The sequence below is a fragment of the Wyeomyia smithii genome, chromosome 2, assembly GCF_029784165.1.
Source record: "Wyeomyia smithii strain HCP4-BCI-WySm-NY-G18 chromosome 2, ASM2978416v1, whole genome shotgun sequence".
NCBI classification, from domain to species: Eukaryota; Metazoa; Arthropoda; class Insecta; order Diptera; family Culicidae; genus Wyeomyia; species Wyeomyia smithii.
This window is the reverse complement of record NC_073695.1, coordinates 90,961,066-90,973,296: the sequence shown is the minus strand read 5'-3', so window position 1 is coordinate 90,973,296 and position 12,231 is coordinate 90,961,066. Positions and strand designations below refer to the sequence as shown.

The 12,231-nt window shown below is 39.9% G+C and overlaps 1 protein-coding gene across 1 annotated transcript in view; it reads left to right on the top strand.

Annotated features, from left to right (window-relative positions):
* Positions 1–1,125: 1,125 nt before the first annotated feature.
* Positions 1,126–12,231, top strand: part of LOC129719748 (uncharacterized) — a 56,677-nt gene continuing 45,571 nt past the window's right edge. The window contains exons 1-2 of the mRNA XM_055671147.1: positions 1,126–1,823; positions 2,464–2,864. Coding sequence (XP_055527122.1) covers positions 1,392–1,823; positions 2,464–2,864 — 833 coding nt within the window. The 5' untranslated portion in view covers positions 1,126–1,391. The remainder of the gene's footprint in view (positions 1,824–2,463; positions 2,865–12,231) is intronic.

The window sequence follows — 12,231 nt, the reverse complement described above, 5'->3', positions numbered from 1 at the left end:
TGTATAGCGCGCATGTGGAGTACGCTTTTGCTCGAAATGTTATCAAATCTCGCCATAACAAATGAGTGTTAAAGAATAGAGGGGTCCATCTACTCGACTAGGGGACTGGCCAAGAGCTCTCTCCAGTCTCGTAGGTGCATTGAACCGGATACAGGAGTTGGTCTCTGTTCCCGTTGGGTTCAGATTACAGTATAAGAAAGGGTTACTCAAAGTTTTGAAGACAAACTCTACCGACTTCGAGCGGAATCACTGGTAGTTCTCAATGCAGCTACGACTACGTCTGACAAGTCCATCGCCATCATCAGCGATTCACTCAGCGTGGCCAAGGCATTCGAGTCTCCCTCAGTCCAACACCCATGGATTCTGGCAACTCATCACCACGCCAACCCGGACTGCATCTTTATTTGAATACCAGGGAATTGCGGAATTTTCGGAAATGAGGCTGCAGTTTGTTTAGCCGCTCTAGATCGAAAAGTTTCGATGTACACGAATAAAATCTAGTGTGCGGACGTTAAAAAATTGCTAAAAGGATAAATGGAGCGGTTGCACAAATTTATGCCAATAAAAAGTGAAAAATAACCCCTACGCTAAGAAAGATAGGAAAGTTTGAAAAAAATATAAAATACTTTCTCGACTGCGAACGGGAATCACACATAACAGATGAAACACTGGCGATTTTAGGAAACCCTGCTTTATTTGCAATGTGTGATCATTTTCTCAAAAACTGCGGATTACACGAATCGATATAACAAAATGTGTTAAATGACATGTAAATGTAAACTAGATATAAATTGAATATGAATAAAATTTCGAGCTTAATTCGTAAACTAAGAATATATTTCTTCTACTTCATAATTATCAAAGTGTAATTTAACACGACGAGTTGTTCTGCACTGATTTCTCGAATAAAATTGAGATGCAACATGATCATGATCATGTAACCGATTGAAAATGGATCAACCAAAAAAAAAAAAAAATTATTCGTAGGTTAACTAGGTATTGTGCGAACAATTTCAAATCAGTTTCGGGATAATGTCAGGTCTTAATATCATCTACATTCGCCAATAGACGGCTATTCGTAAGCTAAAAAGGCCCCTGAGTCGAGCGTACGATGTAATCTATTAGGCCGTCATGTTGAAATTATGGTTGTCAGTCAACTTTTTAACCATGTTGTTTATGGCTGTACCTCAGCACCTCTGCCACAACGTGGAACCACAAAGTTTAATAATTGAGTATTTTGAATCGCCCATAAAAGCAACTGTTTGCCGCGAGATGGTCGGATTACCAGTTCTGTGGCCGGTATAAATCCGGTGCATCGATGACGACCACTCGAAGGCTTCAAAACATCCGTGACACTGTAGTGCGGTCGAGTAACGTTAATCGTGCGGAAAATGCATTGCTCATTGATGGTGGCACTGTGTGGCCTGCTGCTGCTGCTGATGTTACTGTGGAAAGTGGAGGCGGGAATTGTTTGTGGTGCCGATACATCCTCCGGGCCCAATAACGATTACGAGGAAAATGTGTCGAAATTGATATTCGATTTTATCGGAAAGTATAAACGGTTGAAATTTGGAATTATTTTTACGTGTACGCGGCAAACGCGGTTTTCGCACGGCATTTCCAAATTGCTGATGAAGGCTAACATATCGCTCAGAGTGGTGAACATCGATGATTATGGCAATCATGACGAAGGCAATCAAGAGGATAGTAATGGGATAATTAACAACGATGAGTATGGCCAGCTCATGCGGAGTTTGGTCGCCCATCGGCAATTTGTTATATTGGATCAGGAATGTGAACAAGCGAACGACGTGTTAGAACAGGTGGGTTGCTTTCGTAGAATTTTCCCATAATTTCGTAAAGTCATCGAAAACTGTATGGTCTGTGTTCTAAGTATTTAACGTGTGCAAAGTTACATTCAAACAGAATGATCGATAAATAAAATGAGGATGATAGGTCATTTGGCATCGATTTGCGCTGGTAACAAAAACAAAAAGTTGAAAAACAAGATTCACACTAGCAGTGCTAATTTGGTAAAATTTAGCAGTGCACGGAGGTACAAAATATGTTTTATTTTGAAAATTGCAAATTGTCATCAGAATCATAATAAAAATGACATTTTATTTGAAAATGTAAAATCGTAACCTTTTCTTGAGGAAGTAGTCAAAAACAAAGTGACAAATAATGCTCGATTCTTGTTTCACCTTCCAATAATGTTGAATTAAAGTTGGAAATTCGCTTTACAATTGGTTCGCTTGTTACAAACATATCCTTTATCTGCAACATGTACAAATTAATGATTTATTATTCATTATGTTGACACTATCACTATTCCTGGTGCTTAGTTTGCTTTTCCAATAACAATTTCACGATACTTATCAGAACTTGCCCTGCCATACAATCATCGCAGGCAACCAATCGAGTACCGTCGCTCATCTTTAACCCTATTGCCATTACTTTCAGGCCTCGCGATATGAGCTTTTCAACGCATCGTTCCATTGGTTGATAATTGATAAAAAGTTGGACAGTGACGGCAGTGATACACCGATGTTCTTGGCTGCGGCTGAGCCTGAGCGTTGGACCAGGATGTATCGATTACGAGCGGAACAGGCCGCGCTCCGTTGTCCGTGTTGGGTCCGGCAGACAACAGACAACCAGCAGACCAGTAGCCGTTTGCAGACTTGTGCTCGAACTTCGCACGGCGGCAACAGCTTCGAGGTTGATTATGACAAGAAGAGCTACGCGGCAGACGATAGCGATGCATTTGGCCACTTCGAAACAATGAACATCAGCATCAATGCGGAAATAACTTTGGTAAAGCCAGCTAGCGCATCGTATCAGACATTCGCACTATTCGACATTTGGTAAATCAGATAAATTGTTGTGTTGTCTATAGTAGTGCAGGTCTGTAGTGTCGGAAAGGCTTACGTTGGCCGGGAAGGTATGGCCATGCAGTAGGAATCCACTTGTGGGCTTGAGTTTCGATTTGCTACTCGGATTTGGAAGCTTCGAAATTGAATCTGCATATTTACTCAGATTTGATAACAGCAAGGTTGAGCACGCACAGACAAAACTACGCTAAGCTGTGATTTTGGATGGTTTTAAAGACTGACGAAAAATTCTGGGAAGAGGATTAAAGCATAACCTGGAGATTTTTTCTGTGATACATATTTGTAAATTTAAGTGGTTCACATTGACAGCTTTCATTTTTACTCTTTCTGATGGCAAACGTGGTTGTTACACGCAAAAATTATTACACTTATGAAGTATTAACCGATGTTGGTTAAGTCATGATGATTATTATTGGTGCTACTCACTGTACTTTACTTTTACGGCGACAGACCGATTATCGATCCAATGCCGAATTCAGAATACGTCACCATGTCACTCGGTCTTGGGCTGCTATCCTCCAATCTCTCCTAACACTTTTTTCGCGGCAGGGCCGGCGGTTCATGTGGGTAGTATGGGTAGTAGTACCCACTCGGAAAATATCCATGTGGGTACTTACCCACACGGAACTATCGGACAAAACCAAAAAAAAATGTATTGATGCGAGCGACAGATTTTTTGATGGATATGGTTGAGCGAGAGGTTTTTAATCTACAGATTTATGTACAGTTGTAAAGTTTTTCAGGGAAGAGGGTTATTTTTTAATTGTGTTATTTACGATAGAGAGTTTCATTTACGGTAGAGTTCTAAAGTTTTGTTTTCTCGTAATAATTTTCCATGCCAAATTTGAGCTCAATCGGACTTCGGGAAGAGTCTCAAAGCGGTCAAAGTAACAGTTTTTTGATCGATGAAAGAAATGTTCGAGCTGAGAGTGTCTCTTGTGTGTTTTGGTGTAGCTCGAGTCTCCCAGCGCAATGCTTCCATGTCCCTGAAAGTTAATTTTTTTTAAACATTTTTTTATGAAATAACATCAGATCTCGACATTGCATGCATTTCTAAGAGATTTGCTATAAAAAAATCGATTTCGGAAACTTTAAAAACTACTCTTGTGCATTTTTGGGTTGGTCAAAAATGTAAGACTTTCACGACTGTAAATGAAACCTTATCAAAAGAGGCCGTTCAATAATTACTTAAGCATATGTTCCGCTTTTTCAACCCCTCTCCCCCCCCTTGTAAGACATCGTAAGATTTTTTGATAACCCCCCCCCCCATAGTAATATCTTACTATATATAATATATATAGATTTTTATTATAGTTTTATCATCCTGAAGCAAGCACAATACAGGTCGGACTCGATTATCCGGAACATCAAAAAATTTTTCATTCCGAATAATCGAGTTTTCCGGATAATCGAATCACACAAAAAATACTTAAATTTTGCGATAAACGAGCATTAATAAATATTTCTTTTCTTTATTTTACTTGTATGATGCAGTGGCGTAACCAGAAGTTATTTCTGAGGCGAAAACGGGAAAAATCTTGAAAAGTAAAAAAAAAAAAATGGCCATTGATTTTTTTCACTTAATTCGAACATGTCCCAAACATGCCGGAAGTGACATAAATGGTACCAAATATGCCAGAAGGGATGGTGAAGGCAAAATTTCGGAATAAAAGTTGAAAACGTACACCAAAAAAATAAAATTCCGGATAATCGAGTCTAAAATTCCGGATAATCGAGTCCGACCTGTACTTCGTTTTAATTCGAGCTAATCGTCCTTCGGTAATTTTCTTTTTATGAATTTCACCTTCCACACTTTCATCAACATGGTTATTTGAACAGCTGCATCAACAATGTTTTTCTTACGTAAGATAATCAATTCACCCCCCCCCCTTCCCCATGCAAGACAAAAAAAAATTGCACCCCCCCCTCCCCCTATTTGCTTACGTAATTATTGAACGGCCCCAGAGTCCGATTAAGATCAAATTTTGGATGGATTGTTTAACCCTAACGTTTGCATTACAATAATGCTAAAAAAATGCCGATTTTTCATGGGTTTACCTCTACACGCACTGACGAAATTACCCATATAGCATCAAACATAGTAACGCATGAGAAAATGGACACCGGTTACGCTTGTTTCGATACCTACAACATCTTGGCACTGTTAGACTACAATCAGAGCATCGAAAGAAAGACCGGTTCCGGACGGCCAACGACCCTGAGCGACAAGAAGCTCCAAAGAGTGCTGAAGAGGAAGATCGAGGGAAAAGTGGCTACACCGGCCAAACAGTGGAAAAGTACCTGGCAAACATGGACATCAGAAAGCGGCACTCCTGTCCGTTGATCTCGGAGCTGCAGGCAATCAGGCAGCGATTGAATAAGATGGTAAAGTCGATTTTTCCGGCGAATCGCGACGTGATAGTGCTGGTCGACGTCGAGACCTTTCTGGCGACGACTGGCAGGGCACTCCGTATTTTACTTCTCCCACGAAGGTAGTGAGCTCTGAGGTGAAATTCATTTCATACACCAAGCTCCGTACTGGTCGTGAACGGGGAAATTTATAGTACGACGTGCCTGCCGGAAGTTGAGTTGTTCATCAAGAAATACCATAGGGGCGAAGACGCCATGCTCTGACCGGATCTGGTGTCGGCCCACTACTCGAAGCAGTTGTTGGAGGAAATGAAGCGGCTAAAAATCGATGCGGTACCCAGGGTACGTTCCATCCAGAGTTTATAGGTAAAACAGAAGCGTAAGATCTACTCCAAGAATTTTGTCGCAAAAATTGAGGAGGAATTGATAAATAAAACGAAGAAAGAACTCAAAAACATGCCTACACGCATGTTTTCGTCCACCACGGCGAATGTTCCAATAAACTGCTGGAATTACTTTTGCAAGTGAGCTTATATAATAACCTTCCATGGGAAATTCATTGAAATCAATTATCTGCTTGGTTTTTGCTATCCATACGAAAAAAGTTCTTTTTTTTAATGCAAACATTACTACTGATTAAAATTCGAAAATATAATTTCTCTTAAATATTCAATTGGCACCTTATTGTTGATGAACTGTCGATTTTTCGTCAAATTATGTTCAGGTATGAGTAGCCCCCCCCCCTCCTCCCGGCTACGCCTTTGCCACCCATGAGCCTTCCCTATTCCTTACTACCCACGCGGGGAAATAATGTGACGCCGGCCTGTTTCGCGGGTATCCTCGTCGACAGTAAACATCCAACAAGTGCGGGGCTTACCTCGAAGTCGACGTCAGAGCCGGATTTAAACGGTGGGGGGCCCGGGGCAAATTTATTTGTGAGGCCCTCTTTACTGAAAACATTTAGAAGTTACGTTCTGGGAGGTGACGAGCAAAAAAAAGGTCGCCCCAGGACTAGGGGGGGGGGCTTGAATCGGGAGGCCCGGGGCATTTGCCTTCTTTGCCCCCCCTCAAATCCGGGCCTGGTCGACGTCCTCTACAGGATTTCTGCTAAATATAGTCTTCGCTGCACACGGCAGGTTGCAGTGGGCTGGGCATGTAGCTAGAATGCCGGCAGAAGGACCAGCGAAGACTATTGGTGCTGTTAAAAAGGTCAAGAATTGCTCAAAAATCAATTTTCGTAAAAACCGTTTAACCGATTTGGGCCCGAAGGGTCCATCAATAATCAACACTCAATTCCTCTAGTATATCATACTAGCAACCTAAGAATGCCAAATTTTACAGCCTTTCATTGTCCATAACCGTATGCAACCTATTTTAAATCAGATTCATCTTCGATAAACGATTTAACGAAAGATACCATAGCCGTAGCTACTCCGTTTTGCGTGGTGGGGCACAGAAATTTTACTTACGTTTTTTTTGTTAAAGAAGTAATTTAAAAGCAATACATTTAGCTTAAAAATACAAAAGCTAAACTAGAATATGTGAATAGGTAAAGTATTCGCTTTATTTATTTATTTATTTACTGGTCTACGATAAAATCGTACAGACAGTTCTCAATATTAATATTAACTTATTCTAGATTTAAAAGCGGTCCTGGTTATACCAAAGTCATAAAATTCAGACACAACGTTAAATGCACGACAACATAGTTCAATTGGATCGTTTTGGCCAAATCAAGTGCGATGCATAGGTAGTCTCAAAAAATCCGATCGTCTAGTAATTCTAGATGGTACGTTGAGATGAACTCGTTCTAGTAGCTCGGTGCTGTCAATATTGTTTCCCAGAAGATCGAAAATAAATAAACGTTGCCGCAAACTTCTCCTATTCGCCAGAGTGGGCAGCTGTATGAGGGCACATCGGTGTTCATAGGGCGGTAGACGTATTGGATCCTCCCAAGGCAACATTCTCAGTGCGTACCGTACAAACTGACGCTGGATTCGTTCGATCCTGTTGATCTGAACAGCGTAATAAGGTGACCAAACAAGTACTCCGTACTCGAGTATACTGCGGACTAGCGCACAGTAGAGGGACTTCAGACAATAAATATCATCAAACTGCTGCGTGTTCCTTTTGATGAAACCTAACACAGCATATGCTTTAGCAGTAGTAACTGCAACATGCTGAGCGAAACACAGTTTGTAGTCCAGGAGAATACCCAAGTCTTTCACGGTGCTTACTCGAGTAATACTGGCTATTTCCATCTTATAATCAAACAGAGTAGTTTGCCTATTTCTGCAGAATGAGATGACGTTACACTTCTGCACATTCACTTCCATTCCGTTCATTGTACACCAATTCAGCAGCGAATCTATGTCGGATTGTATAGCACAACAGTCAACTCTCGATGATACAACACGATAAAACTTTAGATCATTCGCGAACATGTACTTTGGAGATTTTATAGTTGAACACAGATCGTTTGCAAAAAGAATGAATAGCAGTGGGCCCAAGTGACTTCCTTGGGGCAAACCTGATCGAATTTCAAATGGAAGTGAATTAGTACCATGCACACGTACAAAAGCATTTCGATTTATTCATACGAATTAGAAAAATATCGCTAGGGGCAATGCAAACGCTAATACAATGGCTACGATGAGCGTTGCCTAATTGACGAAAAATAATTATACATACACTGCCCAAAAATGCATAAGAATCACATTGCTAAAAAGTAGAGCTGAAATATAGGCAGCTGAAACAGCATATTTTCCTTCCAATTTATTCAATCAAAAACAAAAATTAAAAATTCTTTTCAAGGGTAGTACGTCCATTGTTTTCCCGATTAATACACTATAATAGAACCCATAATGATAGTTGCTACTATTTTCAACTAGTTTTGCCTTTTTCTGTGACATGGGGCTGGCTTTCATCATTCTAGCCACAAATCTAGCTTATTTTAATAAGGGGGATATTTTTTTTTGCTCAGATAACATTTATTTGACCCGACGCAAAACATATTTATGCTTTACGAAGCCAAATATTTTTAGTGTCTTACTTTATAAAGTATCTTATAAACTAAGAGAAAATTTTTTATCCTCGCTGCCTACTACGAGCAAAAATTGAGTCTAATTTAAAACTAACATGGATGTCCAGTGATTTGATGTTGGATGAGCACCTTGATGTACTTAAAATGAGCATAGTTAAGCAGAACGGAAGAGCTTATAGTTCTCGGGCCCTGAGGGTATCGTACGGGGTCTAGACATTGGCTCTGAGTTCGGGGTACAAACGTGTTCTTGCCGTTTTGTTGGATGTAGGTCGAAGGGTATGGGACTAGACTGGGACATGGATGGATTTCAGGAAAATTTATATGAGGGTATGTCACGGAACGTCAAGACATCACGAACAGGAACAGTTAGTAGCCTACCTCCAGCCCAAAGGGAATCTATCAATTTAGACCTGGGGTCACGATGTACAGCACATGACCAAACAATATGGTCTATGTCGTGATAACCTTAATCACAGACACAGATACCGCTTTCGCTGAGCCCAATACGATGGAAATGCGCTTTGAATCTGTAGTGATTGGCCACATCACACCAATGAAATCTCGACCTACATCCAAACCCTGGAACCACGGATTCGTCGATACCGATACGCATAATAGAATATAACCACCATCCCAGTTCCCTTCTGGTCCGGGAACTTTGCCAACTGATGATCGTAATCTGACGTACAAGTGCGTAAAATTCAATCAAAGCAATTGGTCTTTCATAAATTTCACCGTTTGTTGTGCCCACCCCAGTCAAAGAGTCCGCTTTCTCATTGCCCGGTATCGAGCAATGAGAAGGGACCCACACTAAGGTAATTATAGTAAGATTTTTCGGATATAGCAAATGTTCCCGTATTTTCTCCAGAAAATAAGGAGAGTGCTTGACATCTTTCATCGATCGGAGAGCATCAATGGAACTGAAACTATCCGTAAAGATGAAGTAATGGTCCGTGAGCATTTTTTCGATAATCCCTAGGGTATACTGAATTGCAGCTAATTCTGCGACGTAAACAGAAGCAGGATTATCGAGCTTATGGGAGACGGTTAAATTGTTATTGAAGATACCGAAGCCAGTGAACCCATCCAGAAGTGATCCTTCAGTGTAAAACATATTGCCACAGTTGATGTTTCGATAATTATTGGAAAAAGTTTTGGGGATCAGCTGCAAGCGTAAATAATCCGTGTTTGCTGCGGAGCGGAAGCAGAAACACCCGTACACAATTACAGGCAATATCGTTGTTTGGTAAAGCCTTATAAGGTCTCCTGGGTGGGCTCTCCACCCAAAAGAGCAAATTTTCATCGCACAATAATCAGATGTGCGATGAAAATTTACTCTTTTTTATCAGATATCTAATGTGACAACCCCAGGTGCCTTTCGAGTCGAACCAGACACAAAGATAGGTGTGTACAAACACCTGAGAAATCGTTTTACCCATTAACCGTGGCTGGAGCTGAGCAGATTCATGCTTCCTAGAAAAAACTACTATCCCAGTCCTCTCCGGAGAGAACTGAATATCTAGCTGTAAAGCCCAAGCAGACAAATTGTCCAAGGTATCTTGCAATGGTCCTTGCAAATCGGCAGCTTTGGCTCCTGTAACAGAGACCACGCTGTCGTCTGCAAGTTGTCTTATCGTGCATGAATTTGTCAGACATTCGTCATTGTCATTTATATAAAAGATGTAATGAAGGGGGCTTAAACATGAGCCCTGGGGAAGACCCATGTAGCTAATGCGAAAGGTTGCCAAATCGCTATGCGTAGAATGCATGCGCTTTTCGAACAACCAATTGTGCAAAAACTGTTTAAAATTAGAGAAAATCCTTGTCGGATAGCCATCGTTAAAGTGAGTCCAAAGTTTTCACCCACTTCAACGCGAACGTTAACCGTGCGTCTCCTCCCACTGTATATTCGATGGAGATGCCTAGTTAAAAACTGCACAACGGTGGAATCTAGAGCTCGATAGCAATATTCTAGAAAAAACTTTTCTTTTACAATGTTTTTATACCTATATTGGTATGATCGCCTAAACGTTACGTAAAAAATATAGACCAATATACTAGCGCAATTGTATCAATAACTGCTGTTGTGATTTTAATGATCCTGTTTATATTTAAAAGATTGTTTTCAGTTGGCTGTACAGTTGGAAAATTACATGAAACAATAATACCTAATACGACTATGGAGGCGCAAGAACAATCTAAGGGACCTCAATTTTACCTCAATTTTACATACAATAGTTTCGAATTTATTTCAACACCCCTAGAAAGGCGATCGATTTTTTCCGTTTAATTTTATATAATATTGATATTTGAATGATAATTGATTAGGGATTGGTTTGGCTCGGCTTGATAAGAGGCTGTGTGAAATAGTCATTTCTTCACTGATAGGTGATTCTACGTGGTTTTTTATATCTTTGATTTTAGGATGCATGGTCGGTGCTCCAATCCTGCTAAAACTGTGAATTCTTTGAGTGTCAATTATACATTAAGTATACCTTGGGTCTAATGCACGAATATTCTTGGTGATAGTGCCATACAACTTCTGAAGAAAACTAGCCAGTCTTTCTTTACAGGAAAACTGACCAAATTCCATCACATGGAATAAAATATATCAGCATGATGGGCTGCGTATGATGAGTATCTTCCATCCATCGTGAAGTTCATATCTTCTTAAGTAACATTGTACATTTTAACTTCAGTTTGTAAGTCTTGTTATTATAAATTCTTCAAACAGAAAAAAAAACTAAACAAGGCAGATAGAAAAAAAGAAATTAATTCTATTTCTTGTTGTGACAAAGTTTCACATAAACACGCTTGATAACTCCGCTTCGTTTGAATCGAAATTATATAAACATCTTTCTAAACCCATTCAGATCACCTCTCTGTAAATCTGTTTTAAGCCCTATTTGTTATTGGTATATGGTATGTCTTGGTAATCGAATTATTACCGAGCACCCCAAAACAACGACGTAATGTTTCCTACTTATTAATAATGGCGAAAATAATTTCATCGTAACTTTTTATAACTTGTGAACTGTAAAGAAGCTCCAAATCGGTTGTTTGAAAGGTTAAAACACATTTTTTCTAAAAAGTCGCTCAATACTCATGCCACAGCCACGACATTGTATAACAATCTTCTATCTACAGAGTTACGAAAGTGAGATATTTGATTTCATTAAGAATTTTGGCCGCTCTTATTTGTGATAACATAGAAACGACCGCCTAATCATATGTATCACCTTTGCAGATGAAAGTTTTTCGTTAGAATATTGCTATGTAGCTAATACGAAAGGTTGCTCTAAATACAAATTTCCAACTGAACTTGTTCTCTGGAGTGCTGTGCAGTGCGTCTCCACCGAATTAACAGTGAATGGAGGCGCACGGTTAACGTTCGCGTTGAAGTGGGTGGGAACTTCTGACGTTTTCAAAATTCCAGAGACGGCGAAACAGCTCTTATCTTTCTTTTTTTTCAGTTTGAGCGTTTAAATCTACACCTGTGTTGACCAGTGCATAGTGGGGAATCGCTGGCCATCAGCCTAAAAATATTTTTACGTCAGCTGTTTCATAATCTTTTTCCCTTCTTACTATAACATTCAAGTGTTTAAATCCAAAATTTGGGTGCAATATCATGAAATCTGATTTTTTATGGCTTTTTGAACTTGACATACTTTTCCCCATGGCTCAATACGTTGTTTTGAGTGCATGATTTATATTTCATATCGGCTGGGATTCGAGTGCTGGCAAAAATCTGGTTTCAAAATACAGTATGAAACCACCAAGAAAATAATCGGGTTAGACCAAATCAATGTTTCAGGTCAGCAATATCAACCAAACCGCACTAATATCTATAGGAAGGATGGCCGATGAGGCTCAAGAGAAGAGTTATTATATAATTTAACATGCCCGAGAACATTTCACTCTCAAAAA